The 15,834-nt window shown below is 37.2% G+C and overlaps 1 protein-coding gene across 11 annotated transcripts in view; it reads left to right on the top strand.

The window, feature by feature from the left end:
* HMBOX1 (homeobox containing 1) overlaps positions 1 to 15,834 on the top strand; it is a 164,446-nt gene that overhangs the window by 103,173 nt on the left and 45,439 nt on the right. For all 11 annotated transcript variants that reach the window (XM_058670083.1, XM_036496896.2, XM_004579096.4 and 8 more), the window contains one exon: positions 11,239 to 11,349. In XM_058670083.1, the coding sequence (XP_058526066.1) occupies positions 11,239 to 11,349 (111 nt within the window). The remainder of the gene's footprint in view (positions 1 to 11,238; positions 11,350 to 15,834) is intronic.

Here is a 15,834-nt window from a genome sequence, read left to right on the forward strand (position 1 = left end):
AGTTCTAATCCCAGCAGTTCCATTTCCCATCCAGCTCTCTGCTTGTGATCTGGGAAAGCAGTGGAGGATGGATTAAAGCCTTGAGATCCTGCACCTGCATGGGAGACCTGGAAGAATCCCGGCTCCTGGCTTTGGGTGAGCGCAGCACTGGCCGTTGCGGCTGCCTGGGGAGTGAATCGTCGGTCAGAGGATCTTCCTCTCTGTCTCTCCTCCTCTCTGTACATCTGCCTTTCCAATAAAAATGATTAAATCTTTTTTAAAAAAGTATATCCTCACTGCTTTTAAAAGATGAATAGAATATCATCTTTTAGATAACTTTCTTTTTTTGTTGTTTTCTTTTTGATCTAGATAATTTTCAACCAGCTATTGACATTTAGCAATTAAGTAACCATTTAAGTCATTTTTCCCTTTATCCTACACATAGTATCCACCAACTAGTTAGATATATTACAGTAAATACCTAGATATTTAAATTTATTAATGGTTACTTTATTATTCTTTATAACATGTACATATTCTTAGGGTGGGTATTTTGCATAGCATTAGGGGATACCACTTAAGACATTTGTTCCCTATATCAGATTTCCTAGACTCAGCTCCTAGCTCTGCTTCTGGTTTTAGCTTCCTGCTAAGGGCATGCTAAACACCACAATTGATGCTTACAATAGGTGATGCCCTGCCACACAGGCAGCTGACCAGATTGGTGTTCCCAGCCTCTGGCTTCTGCCTAGCGCAGTCCTGGCAGTTGCAGCCATTTGGGAAGTGAACTAGGAGACAGTCGATTTGTCAGTCTCCTTTTTTGTCTCTAATTCTCTCTCCTCGCTCTCTGTCCCTCTGCCTTTCAAGTAAATAGCATTTTTTTTCTTAAGATTTATATTTTTATTGGAAAAGCATATATACAGAGAGAAGATACAGAGATAAAGATCTTCCATTTGCTGGTTCACTCCCTGTGTGGCTGCAACGGTCAGTGCTGAACCGATCTGGAGCCAGGAGTCTGTTACATGGGTGTAGGGTCCCCAGGCTTTGGGCCATCCTCTACTGCTTCCCAAGGGCACAAGCCGGGAGCTGGATGGGAAATGGAGCAGCCAGAAAACGAACTGGTGCCCATATGGGTTCCTGGTGCATGCAAGGTGAGGATTTAGCCACTGGACTATTGCAGTAACAAACAAAACAAAACAAAACAAAACCCTCAAAGACTCCTTGCTAACAAGCCTGAATGAGTTTAAAATTTCTATGTATTTGTATTCACACGTGTTTGCACATACATCTTGTTTGAGAAACATCTTTTTAAAATTCATGGACATCGTTTATATAATTTATCCTCTATGAATTTATCTGTTAAAAGTACTTCTGTCTAGAACGATGACTGTGTAGGAAAATTTACTGAACCATATTATATCATAGCAGAGGACTGTAAATAACCTAAATGTCTATTAGAAGGGTATTAATTAACTTAAATGTCTTATTAGATGTATTATGGTTCATCTGTATTGTCAAGTACTATTTGTCCATAAAAAAAATAAGGCAACAAGCGGGTGGGTTGTAAGGTGTTAAGTGGTAAATGACTTATTTTTGTTTCTTTTGTATTTTGTACATTCATGAGTCCTGTATTTTTTTTAAAGTACCAATTATAAAAATGTGCATCATATCATAGGGTCCACAGTAGTGTGTACTGGTTAGGTTAAATCCTCTTTGTGCTCATTGACACTTGTCAGTCACAGCAGCTTCTGATTAATTGATCTTCACAAGAGGATTTTACAGTTATTCTGTTTTTAAAATGCTTAAGAATAGTTAAAAGATTCCTTAAAGAGGCTAGGTAAATAGTTTGAACAAATTTGCTCCTACAAGATATTGAAATATCTGTATGGCTAAGAGTAAGTAAAACGGGTGTTCTCAGATATATCTGTCAGCTTTGTGGGACAGAGCTTATTAACAGATCCTTGCCATTGTCCATTCCTACAGTGTCAGGATACACTGAAATACCAGAATGATGGAATGATGACTGATTGTGAAGGACTATACTGTTGTAATGGCATGGGGGAAACTAGTTAGGATGGGTGGGTGTTGGGAGGAGTTGGGAATCCCAGAGCCTATGGGATAGTAAAATAATTAATTTTTTTAAAATAAATTAATTGGAATTGGTTTTCTGAATTTCATTTTTGGATTATTCATCCCTTGTGGCTAATATCATGTGTCCTGCAACCTGGCTGAACTCACATGTTAGCTCTGATAAGAGAGAGAGAAAGAGAGTGTGTGTGTGTGTTTGTATACCTTTGAGTTTTTTTATATACTTGTTTGTGATATCTTCAAATTGAGGTAATTTTACTTCTTTCCATTTTGGGTGCCTTTTATTTCTTTATATTGCCTTATTGCCATGGCCAGAACAATCCAATACAGTGCTGGGTAGAGGTGACAAGCGTTAACATTGCTGTCTCAATTCTGGTCTGAGGAGTAATGAAGCTTTCACTTCTTTCTCCTGTAAGTATGATGTCAGCTGTGAGTTCTTCGTGGATGTCCTGTATCAGGGTAAAGAAGTTGGCTTGTGTTCCTAATTTTTTGAGTGTTGTATATTGTGAAGTCATATTTACTTTTGTGAAATGCTGCTTTTCTGTCTGTTAAAATAATGTAGATTTTATCACTTCCCATTGTGGTCTTACACTGGTTCATTCTTTACCAAGATATTTTACAAGTTTAAGGGAAAATGAAATTTAAGTTTACTTAATATACAGATTTTTTTTAAAATCCACATGTAGGCAGAATTCCCAAAAGTCCCTGTAGAATATATATTAGGAAAAGCTTGCATGTAGATTTCAAAATTTTTGTTCCAAAATAATCAATATGAAATTTAATGTAATTCCGATGAGGTAGGATTTGCGTACGCTGTTTTGTCATTTGTTTTCTCTATGTTTTGCATCAGTTTTGCTCATTCTTTAGTTAATTTCTCTTTTGCATGATATATATATATATATATATATATATATTTCAGTGTAAATTTAAGTGCTTTCTAATTTATTTATTCGATTTCTTATTGTTGCTCTGGGGATTATCATTGACATCTTAATATATAACAGTCTACTCCAATTTAATGCCCGCTTAATTTCAGTAGAACTACGGAAAGATATGGTACCTTTATTGCTTCATTTCCTCTACATTCCACTGTTAGTGTTATACACATTATATATTTTATACATTGCGTTATTTCATTTTAAGTGAAAAAGGGAAAGGAATAATTTCCACATTGGGTCTTTTATATTTACCCCTGTAGTTACCTTAACCATCTGTCTTTTTTGAGTTACTATTTAATGTCCTATCATTTCAGCCTGAATATGTCCAGTAGATTCCATCTTTTCCAATAAATTCTTGCCAGCGTAGTTCATCTGGCAGTGTCTTAGTTTCTCCTTTGACTTCTGATGAGAGATCAGCTGTTCGTCTTTAGAACATTCCTGGTATGTAAGGAGTCACTTCCCTCTATCTACTTTTAATTTTCTCTTTGCCTTTCCTCAATTCTGACAACTTTTCACTCTTCGACTGTCAGTTTTTCAAAGTGGTCATCACTTTTGTGTTCCTGTGTGCCTTCTTGGATTTGCATTGTGTCTGTATGGTATTGCTCCCTTCATTTTTTAAAAATAATTTTTTAATTTTTTAAAGGCGAGAGTTAGATTTTCCATCTAATGCTTCACTCCCATATTGGCTGCAATGGCCAGGCTGGGCCTTGAAAAAGCCAGGAGCCTGGAACTGCATCTGAGTTTCCCATATGCATGGCAGGGGACCTAGCACTTGGGCCACCCTCCACTGCTTTTTCAGACATATCTATAGATACCTGCATCAGAAACAGAGCAGCCAGGATGCCAATCTGTACTCCAACATAGGATGCTCGTGTTGTAAGAGTCAATTTAACTTCCAAAGCCGTAATAGTGACCTTGATTTGTTCTCTTTTGTGTTAACTATTATGTTCCAGTGTGCCAATTTATATGCATGTCATTTTTTTTGTTTATTCATTTGTTGTTTTCTTAGTCTTTGCCCTGGGGATTACCATTAACATCTTAATTTATAACAAACTTGCCCAGGTTAACAATCAGTAGTTCCCTCCAAGTATTGTTTTAAGGAATTTCAATGCTGTTTGCTTTTCTTGAGTGGTTCCTAGACAATGTGTAGTTTTCACTGTGATTATAAAAGTTGGTTTTCAAGGCATGGCAGGAAGTCAGGTTAAAGTCACATATCTCACTAATTTAATGTTTTTCATGATAACATGCTATTGAATAGTTGGGATCATTTGCAAATTTCAGGGTTCTGAAAAAGTTGATTCTAATAATCTTTGTCAGCCTTTTCATGATAGTGCCTCTTTCACTGTCATTCCTTTTATACAGGAATTTTTTTTAGAAAGATTCTTTTATATTTATTTGGAAGGCAGAGTTACAGAGAAAAGGAGATAGAGAGATTTTCCATCTGCTGGTCTGCTCCCCCCAAATGGCCACAATAGCCAGAGTGGGCCCAGTCCAGAACCTGGAGCTGAGGCTTCTTTCCAGGTCTGCCGTGTGGATACAAGGGCCCAAGACCTTGGGCCATCTTTGTTGTTTCCCAGGCCGTAAGTAGAAGACTGGATGGGAAATAGAGTATCCATGACTCAAACTGGCACTTGTATGGGATGCTGATGCTAAAGGCAGACGCTTTCTCTGCCATTCCTATGTATGCCACTAATTTAGCTGATTTTGAAGGAAAGCTGACCTATATTTTTTACCAAAAGGGATTGTCCTCAGGCATAAAAATGATTAACAAACATACATGTGTGCAAGAAATGGTAAATACATCACATTTACCCACCGAGAGTTAATTAGAAAACATGAAACCTAGGTATTGACTGGAAAGGAGATAAGAACGGCTTTTAGGGAACATAAAAATAATCTATACTTTGATTTGAGCAGTACTTATATACACATCTATCAAAATTCCGTGAACTATACCCATAAGAGTTTACTGTTTATAAAATATGAAAATGATACATCAGATATGCCTCAAATGAAAACAGAAATACAAAGCTTAGCATTAGAAAAATGAGAGACTTGAATCTTGAATGCATTTAAACCTAGAACTGTGAGTAAACATCTCCAGGAACCGAATCCAAATTGGAATACCAGTGATGAATATCTTCTGAGTGTTGTGACTTTCCACGTTAAGCCACCTCAGGGTCCCTGCCATTCCATATGGGCATTGGTTTGAGTCCCAGTGGCTCCACTTCTTATCCAGCTCCATTCTAATTATGTTTGGAAAGACAGTGGAAGATGGTCCAAGTACTTGGGCCCCTGCACCCACATGGGAGCTCCTGGCTTTGGCTGGGCCCAGCCCTGATTGTTGTGGCCATTTGGGGAGTGAACTAGTGGGGCTGGTGCCCAGGCCTAGCACATAAAGCCTCCACCTGCTGTGTTGACATTCCACTGGGTGTTTGTTCCAGTCCCAGCTAATCTACTTGCAATCCATTCCCCACTAATGGTCTGGGAAGCAGGAGAGATCATGGCCCAAGTGCTTCGACCCTGGACACATGTGGGAGACTGGAGGAAGTTCCTGGCTTCCAGCTTCAGCTTCTGGCTGGCCATTGCAGCCATCCTGGGGAATCAACTCTGCCTTTGAAATAAAAATAAAATAAAGATATCTCTGTTGTTCCCTTCTTCTCTTTCTTCCCCTCTTTTTACCTCTCTACCCCCATCTCTGCCTTTCAGGCGAATAAATAAATCTTATATATATTCTAAGAATCAGGAGCTAGGTATAAAGGCTAGGGTCTACATGAGAAAATAGAATATATGTTTTAATTACCTATTGCCACATAAAAACTATCTGAGAACATAGCATCTTGAAGCCTAATCATTAGTGTCTCATTCAATTTTTTTGTGTGTCAGAAATCCAGGAGCAGCTTAAATAAGTTTTCTGGTTTAGGGTGCCTCATGAGGTTGCAGTCATGTGGCAGCTTAAATGAGATTAGAGGATTCTTTTTCCAAGATGATTGAGTTGTATGTTAGCAGAATGGCTCAGTTCTTAGCCTCATAGATATTTCTCTCTTTCCTCTACCCCCATGGAGTTGCTTAAATTTTCTCAGTACTTGACAGCTGGCTTCCCTTTTAATGAACTATGTGTGCTGTTATTGTCTTTTATAATGTATACTCAGAAGTGATCTACTATCGTTTCTGCTACATCTGTTGGGTGAACAGATAGCCTTGATGAAGTTTTGGAGATTACACCAAAGTGGAAAGACCTGGGGCATCCTCAGGGGGCTTATTGGAGGTTGTCTGCTACAGTCTGCCAGTTTACCCAGGTGTTTAGCCAGGAACTGTGAAATACTGCCAAGAAGTTAAGTAATAACAATGATATTATATTCTAATTTTACAGTGTTTTAATATTACTCATTTCATGTGCTTTAATGGACTCTTAAAAATATTATTTAGCAGTTACTATTTCTCAGGATCTTTAATTTTTAATCTTAGTTTTAAAAAAACATTTTCTTATGTTGAGATAAAACTGAATTTAATATTTTTATATTTTAAAAATCTATCTTTAAAATTATCTAATATTAGTAATTTTGCTTACTCTTTATATATGTGCTTGGCATGGTTGTCATTGTTTCTAAAATGGTGAGAATTTGAGTTCGTGCATTTTTTACTTTTATTTTTCCTTTCCTCTGAATTGCTTAGAATTTTTAAGGTAATAATATATTTTCAGGAAAAAAAACTAAAAACTTTGATGATATTCAGTAATGGTGAGATGTAGATACGCAGTCTCATGACTGCTGGTTAGAATATAAAATTGAGAAATAGGGAATTATTCAGTTTTATCTATTAAAAAGTTAAATACTGCTCATACACTGTAAGTTGAGCATTCTATGCCTGTGAATTCACCCATCAGATATATTCTGTAGTTCAAGAGGCAGCTGTAGTTCAAGGCAGCTGTAGTTCAAGAATAGGTTATTTTAATAAATTATGGTATAGACTGCATGTAACAACTAGACCGAGGAAGATTTGTTATGCAGTACATGAAAAAATTCAAGATTAATGTGAGAAAAGTAGGTTATTAATTATGTGCAATCTCAAATGTATGTTGAAATAATGAAATCTTACCTTCCTGTCCCCATAAGTGTGTTTCAAAAAATGTGTGAAAGTGTACTTAAAAGATAATTTTACTTTGGTGCAAAAAATGTTTAGAATTCATGCACAATTAACATTGCCATGAGCTTTCTAATGACTCGCTTTGCATATGGATTTTTACAAAAAATTTGCCCCCAAGTAAGCTGATATTTTATGTCAGTTTTCCATGAGCTTTTGAAGTGCCTTCATTGAGATACGTGCTTATGTGTATTTAAATTCATGGTGGAAAGTGTTGGTGTATTGCTACCCAATAAACAGAATATAGCTAGGATATGAATTAAGAGGGTAGAAATAGAGGAACATTTATAGAGAATATAGTCATTTGTTCTAACTTTAAAATTTTAAATATGACTTTATATAATTATATATAATATAATATTGAGGATTTTTTTTTACTTTTAGATGGAATATTCTTTTCATCAAGGTTACAGAGTTGTTCAGGTAAAACAGGTTGAGATTATAGCTATAATAAGTGAGCATTGAGGCCAGGGAATGAGGAGGATTTGGGGAAGAGAACATGACTTCAGTGATTATGAGAATCAGGGAAAGAGTAAAATAGAGGTGAGAGACACGAACAAGGAAGGAGAGCAGATACATGGGTGAAGATATTGAATTAATTTGTGGACCTTTGGGAGATTAAGATATTGAATTAGTTTGTGGACCTTTGAGAAATTCATCGAAGCTACCTAGCAAATGTTTTGAAGGAACAGGCTAGTATCCTCAAAGTCTTTGACATTAGTTGACATTTTAAATCATGGTCGTTGATAAATGAAATGACTGAGGAATGTATAGAGTTAGAAAAGACGAGTAAAGATGGGACTCTGGGGGCTTCTAATATGTAAGGAGCTAACACAGCAGCTCCTAAAGCCAACTGAATGATAGTGGCACACTCTCCAGGAGGTGGTTCTATTTGTAGTTTTAGAGACCTAGTCAGGAATGGATTATGGTGGAGAGCCCTCTAGTGGAAGGGAGCTTGATATTTGAAGAACTGGAAGGAGGAGCTGAATAGTAAAACTGGCAAAAAGGATTTTCTTCTTTTGATTACTGTGTGATTACTTTCTTATTGGAAAGACAGGTGTTAGCTTAGTCTATCAGTGCATTAAGGTTATGTGGAAATTGTCTTCTGGCCAGTAAAGAAGTTTTGAGAAGCTAAAGCTTGTGGAAAGTGATGTTTTCTTCAGCTGATTTGTTATTTTGTTTCCTATATATATTGCTACCTTAAAACAATGTTAAGGAACTGGATCATCTAAATAAAATAAGTTTATTCTAAAAAAATTTTTTAAGAAAGTAGAAATGAAAAGGAAAAGTAGCAATTAACTTCTTCAGACGACTGTTTATTTAATTACAATGTCTATTTTTAAATCCATTTAGTATACAATATTTTAAGGGTAGAAAGCCAAACATAAAAATCACTACTTCGTAGTGTATATACATGTTCAGTATTAGTGGATACTGTCCAACTGTTTCCTAAAGTGACCCTGCCATTTTACCTTCCATCTGCAGAAGGAGCATTTTATATATACTTGCCCTTGTCAACAAGTTGATATAGATGAATTTTAGATAGTTGTCTGGCTTTTTCTGAAGCTAATTTTTTTTAGAATTAATGTTAAATGCCTGTCTTTATTATGTATATATACTATGATTTAATTAATGTTCTTGTTTTTTGTTTTTTTTTTTGGTGGGCTTTTATCTTCTCCCTCCACTATGGCATAATTGTACCTGGTCAGCTCTAATGCTGGTGGGCTCTGTGGCATATGTGATCTGTGTGGGGAAGATTTAGTGTTGGAACATACTGTCAAAACTGGGGCTGGTTTAGCAGGTTGAGTTGCTGTCTCCAAAGCTGGCATCCATATTGCAGGCCAGCTCCTGGCTTTGACTTGTCCCATCCTCTGCACTGGCAACCATTTGGGCAGTGAAACAGCAAATGGAAGATATTTCTTTGTCTCTTTCTCAGTCCACCTTTCATATAAATAGATAAGTAAATCTTTCTAAAACTCTAACAGAACTGATATATTAACAGATTTTGTAGAAATTCCCTGTTCCTAGTAGTATGGTCCCAATATGAAGAACTCATGTAAAATAGTTTTATTTGTAAACAGGAAAGTCGATTTGGGTTTAACGATAAGTAATTGTTTTCTTCATGAAGTGGCAAAAAAAAAATTATAATGTCTGAAACTAGACTTTTGGTGCAAGTATTGCTAAATGCAGGCCATTTAATTTTCATGAATAATGGGCATTCTCTTTAGAACAATCGTGCATTGCTAGTTGCCAGCACATGCAGCGCATGGCTCCTAGTCCACTGGAAAACTACTGTGTGAAACACTTGAGAACTACAGTCACTTTAGGTTTTGGAAAACTAACTGAATTTTGCCCTTTGAAAGTGAGAGATGCTTCCAGGCAGGGAGCCTTCCTTCAGTCTTTCCTTTCATACTCTTTCCCCTTCCTCGGGTTTCTAAATGTGTGAAACTTGAGAGGCTTGTCTTTAGTGACTTAAATGGGATTGCTAGGCCTCGTGACTTGTTGAGGATATGATTACTTCATGATAGCCACTCTTTCCATTGAGCATTATAATTTAAATAAGTGTTAGCACAGATGATATTCAGTCATTGTAAATAATTTCTTGGGAGGGCCTACATGGTGGGAATCCTCTATAATAGCTGAATGATCTTTTGGAAAGTACATTGTGGACTTAGTAAGATAGTTTATTTTTCTTATTATCCTTGTTTTTGCCAATTACATATTGAATTATTAATTTTTTCTAGAATACCTATAATGACCAGATGAACATGATTTTCATCCTGGTAAATTTTAGACATGCTTTTCTGATTTCAGATGGAGATGCATCGCAGTTCTAAGTAATCATTGTGAAGAGCTTCTTAGCAGGAAATGATAGCTTTACATTCAGAATTCTTGCAAAATGTATGCATTGGAAAAACATCTTTAGTTGATTTCTTAAGAGATCATATTGCAGCATAGCTCTAAAGTCTGCCAATTCTTACTTCTCTATACAAATGGCAGTAGATCTAAAAATACCTAAAGAATTAATAAATAATCCACAAACCTTATTAAAGACAGTACTCCAACAATGTCTCCACTTTATTTTTTTTAAGATTTATTTATTGATTTATTTTGATGATTTTTACATAGTTCCTTAGGGTGATAAGGGTGAAGGGCTACAAGAAAGTGGGTAAGAGCTTTATTTCCACATTCACTTTTTTTCCTTCCTAGCTCTGGGGGAAGGAGGGAGATAATGGGAGAAGCCACACCCAGCCCCCAAACTCTTCTGTACCCTGGGATGGAGGACAGTCACCTGACACCACCCCAGGGTCCCCAATGTTGGACATGCTTCAAGGGTCCTGCTCAAGAGGTTTTGATAGTTCAGCAGATCTGAATTACTGCAGATTACAGATTACTGTAATCCAATTACTATGAAATCGCTCCAGAATCTACTGGTTGACATGGACCATTTAGAGTCTCCATTTGCCCAGATACTCACTGCCAACACTTGGTTGGTGTAGTTGATCCATTTGTTCTGTCCTCTGTTATGGTACCAGGTGTCCTCTGCAGACTCCAGTGTACTGCCATATCCTCCATGTGCACCTGGATATTCTGTCCACTGAGGAGGCCCAGCTCTGACACATACACTCATAATATCCCCATTTTTAGCCCTAAATCTTTTTATTGGTATCAGTAGTGAGTAGCAAAATCTGCTAGCTTGATTTTTTTTGTTTGTTTCTCAGAATCTGTTAAAAAGTCGATGTGTGCTGAAATGGAGTGGAGTGGAATACAGTGGTAATAGCAGGACTATTAACTATTGCTCAGATATATCCATTTACTTCATTTATGAAGGTGCTTCTGGTGTTTGAGAGATCACTGTGAAGCCTTGGTTAATGCATGCTTTGATCTCTACTAGATAATTTCTCATATATCCTATCCAGCACAGGGATTTATTTAACCTAATTTAAGGGATCTGTTCAAGTTACAACTTTCTTACAGAGACAGATAGAAGATACAGAGTACTCAGTAACCTAGAACTGACAGTTCCATCATTAACTTCGGTGCAGTTTCCATGCTTCCTCACCACAAAAGCTTTTTGTCTTTTGTGTAGGTATCAGTCAGAGCCGGATCTCTCATTGGCTGCTGCAACAGGGATCAGACCTGAGTGAACAGAAGAAAAGAGCGTTTTACCGATGGTATCAGCTGGAGAAGACAAACCCTGGTAAATATCATTTCTTTTCTTTATTGCTTCTGAAATGAAACAAATGTTATTAATACTTTATTAAATGTACTGTTAAATTCAGTAAGGTTATTGCATTCTTTCCCGGTGTTCCTTTCTGCAAAAAATCTCTTTTGACTGTAAAACCTAACTCCTGATTATGGTAATGTACTTTATTTGTGATACTATCTAGTCATATTCCCAGCTTCCTCTAAAAGCACCTCTTCGCTCCAAATTACACATTTCTGAGTCATGGATTGAAAGAAAGGTCATGAATGTGGCTGATTTTCTTTTGCTCTTTCTTTTGCTGAACTGTAAATAAATGATCAATACTCCATATCCTTTTTTTTTACAAACTTGTTTTAATTAATCATGTAAATTTAATATTTTTACTTAAGTTTATGCTGTACTCTGTTAGTGATTTTCTGTTTCTAATTCTAATGATCTGGGTAATAAATATATCTTTGGACATGAAGATGTAGCCCTGTTGACTCCCAGAGGTAGCAGAGGCAGCAGAAGGTTGAAGGAGAACTTAAGGAAAGAGAAGATGATGAAAACATTTGTTCTGCAGTTGCCAAGAATAGGGAAGATTTAGGGCAAGAAACTTTTAACAAGGAATTATATATAGTAAATTCTGAAATCATAAGACAGACTGTCTCAATTGACACATTATACAAGCTGGTAACAGCCTGTCTGTAAGTGTAAATTTAAGATAGAACTGTCTTTTGTGATACTGCAGCCTTAAAACCTTTGCTCACAGACTAAATCAGTGGTTGGAGTATTGCCTAACAGTAACACTCTCTCTGAGGTGGAAACAAGAGTGTTACAGAGAATATATGTGTGTATGTGTGTGTGTATCTGGGATAAGATTTTTCCATTTTTACTCAAAACAGAATAGACCACATAAGCATCTATACAATGGATTTTTGGAGTATATTCTCTCTCTCAATTTCTATTTTGAGATGTTTAGATATAGAAAAGTTGAAAGACTATGCAATAAACACCTGTTTACCCTCCAGTTCTTAGACATAATATTTGTTTGCATTTACTTTATAAAATAAATGAATAAATTTTAAATTTTTGTACAGCATTGGTCTCCTCTAAGAATAAGGATAATATCTTATATAACCACAGTTATAATGTTATTCACACAAATAAGCAACAGGCCATAGTTTGTAGACCATATTAAGCCATGAATATAAAAAATTATGTAACACACTGGCTTATTTGAGGAAAAGAATATTTGCCTTATACACCATAAAAAAGGTGTAAAGGGCTGAAACAACATGAAAACTGTAAAAATATTCTTAATAGTATGCAAACCTTTGAACATAAAGAATGATGGATTTTGCTACATTAAAAAATCACAAAGCATACCATAAAAATAAATGACCAACTAGAAAAAATAATTGGCAGTCTTGGATTGACAGCTTTTTTTTTATACATAAGTAAGATGAATAGCACAAAAGAAAAAGGGGCAAAAAATAATACCTTATAGGAAAGGATATACAATGATTAGTAAGGATGCTCATTCTTACTGGCAGTGAAATCTGTATGTTAAAGCAAAAATTTTTGCTACCAAATTATGTTAGGGAATTTGGAAAAATAAACAAGATGGTTGTGGTGATTTGTTTAGTTATCTGTAGTTGTAAAACACATTATCCCACAGTCGAGCAGCATTTAACACAATGAATGTTGCTGTGGATCAAAAGTCCAGGAGAGGTTTAGTTTGGTGGTTCTGGTACACATTGCTCATGAAGTTGTTACTGAGCTGATGGCCCAGACTGCAGTTAGTGGGTTTGGACAGTGCACTTGCAAGGTCATTCATATGCATATTGGCAGACCTTACTGCTTGTTGGCCTTCACAATATGGACCTCATCTTCCACTACCTTGAGTGTCTCTGTATATGGCAGCTAACTTTCCTTTGATGAAATGAACCAAGAGGAAGATAGTAACCATAACAGATACAGCACTGTCTCTCATTTATTTCTGGAACTGACATAACATCACTAATACATACTGTTGATCAAACGAACTAATCATGATATAGTGTGTGGAGTGAGTACACAAAGGTATGAATACCAGGAGACAGGGATCCCTCGGGTCCTTGGAAGTGGACTACCACATGGATATCCTGAAACTGTCATGTGCTGTCTCCTGTGACTGGCATGTCCTAGATAACTTTTTCCCTTTGGTGTTTGGCACTTGAGTGCAATTGGCAGGAGCACCAAGGGATTGACTTAGCATCTTTTATTCCATGTGTCTAGCCCAGACTACCTTACGTCATGGTCTCATGTAGCAACTGATTACCCCTAGAGCTATCATACCTAGGCTGTAGGAGCTACAAAGCTCCTTCTGGTCAGGCCTCAAATTTATGTCTTCTTATCACCATGTCCAGCCTAGATTTAAGGCCAAAGTTATCAAGAACTTAAGACTTACAATCAAAGGCCAACTTCAGAACTTATCCCAGAAAGCCACAGTTTTAAGAGATGATGCTGGTTTGTTTTAAAGTGGTAGTCATACTGATATTAAAAGTTTTTTTCCTGATACTGAATACTTTTTAAGATAAAATTAGGAGCATTGTGGTGTTTTGATTTAAGCTGCCACCATTTGGGATCCCTACATCCTATAATCTAGTGCCTGGTTCTCTGCTTTTTTTTTTTTTTTTGCTAGTGATTGTTTGTCTGTAAGTCGGAGTTATAAAGAGAGTGAGAGAGACAGAGATCTTTCATCCACTGATTCACTTCCCAAATGGCTGCAGCTACCTGGACTGGACCAGGCCTGAGCCAGGAGCTTCATCTGATTCTCCCCAGTGGGTGGCAGAGACTCCAATTACTTGGAATATCTGTTACTGCTATCCTCAGGCCATTATCCTGAAACTGGACCGAAAATGGAACAGCCAAGACATGACTGATACCATATGGGATGCTGGCATAACAAGGACAGTTTTACCAGCCATGCCACAACACTTGCCAACAACCTCCCCACCCCCAGCCGCACCCTACCTTGGCTTTTGGTCCATCTTACTCTAATGCATGCCCTGGGAAACAGCTGATGATAGCTCAAGTATTTGCCTCTCAGCCACGCGCTTGGAAAACCCAGATGAAATTTGTGGCTCATAGCTTTAGCGAAGCCTGGCCCCAGCTATGGCACACATTTGACTAGTGACCCAGCAAAGAGAAGAGCATGCGTTCTCTCCTACATGCTCTACCTCTCATATATGTAAAAATTAACTTTAAAAAAGATAAAGTTAATAGAATTTACCTATTTGACAATGCAATATGTGGGGAAAAAAAGTCAAAGATGAATCTGAGCTTACTAAACTTTAAGAATGAGGATCTGTTTACTGGGAAAGAGACAGAACAAGTTCAGAAAGAAAAATAAGAAGGTAAAGATAACTTCTTTGTAGGGCTACATTAAAGTTTGAATGAAACCACAGGCAGGAGAATTTCTCAGCAGAGTGATGTGATCATAATTTCAGAAAATTAACAGTGGATGGACTGGGAGAAGGTGGGGGAGTAAGGAACTGAACTCTGTGGAAACACACCAAGCTTCATTAAATTCTGAGAAACAAATCCATAGAGGTCAGACACTTTTACTTCTGTCCTTTAGCAAGCCACCTGAAAGGGGGTTTACAAACGATGGCTGAATAAGCAAATTGTCACTACCACTTCAAAGACTAGTCTGAATTAATGAAATAGCTCAAGTGTAGTTTTTTCCATTTAAATTTTATTCTACTGAAAAGAAAAGAGAATTTTATATAATACCAGCAGGCAGGACACCTGCAGAGACTTGATTTATTAGTAAAGTATAAGCATATCAAATACTTTATGTTCTTTGATGTTTTCTGTGATTTTTTTGAGGAGTTTGCAATTTCTTGGTTCCTTTCTCTTTGTTTAGTATTGAAGGCAGAATTACAGATAGAGAAGAAGACACACAGAGAAACAAAAGAGATTTTCCATTCACTGGCTAACTCGCTCAAAGAGTTTCAACAGCTGCAGCTGGGAGCCAGGAGCCTGGAGCCTCTTCCAGGTGTTCCAGCTGGGCACAGAGACTCAAGAACTTGAGCCATCCTTTGCCGCTTTATGGGCCCATAAGTAGGGTGCCGGATTGGAAATAGAGCAAGTGAGACATGAATTGGTGTCCATGTGTAATGTCAGTGCCACAGGCAGAAGCTTAGCCTACTATGCCATAGCACTAACCCCTCTTTTTCATTTTTTTGAAAACATTTGTTTATTTATTTGAAAGACAGTTTAGACACAAGGAGAGCTCTTATACCCTCTACGCTTTCCAGGTAGCCACAAGGGCTGGGGCTGGGCCAGTCTGAAGCCAGGAGCCAGGAGCTTCTTGTAGGCCTCCCAGGTAGTGGGCAGGGACCCAGTACTTGAGCCATCTTCCACTGCTTTTCCAGGTGCATTAGCGTGAACAGGATCAGAATTGGATGGGCTGGTGTGATGGCATAACAGACTTATCTTCTGCCTACAGTG

The sequence above is a fragment of the Ochotona princeps genome, chromosome 11 (assembly GCF_030435755.1).
Source record: "Ochotona princeps isolate mOchPri1 chromosome 11, mOchPri1.hap1, whole genome shotgun sequence".
NCBI classification, from domain to species: domain Eukaryota; kingdom Metazoa; phylum Chordata; class Mammalia; order Lagomorpha; family Ochotonidae; genus Ochotona; species Ochotona princeps.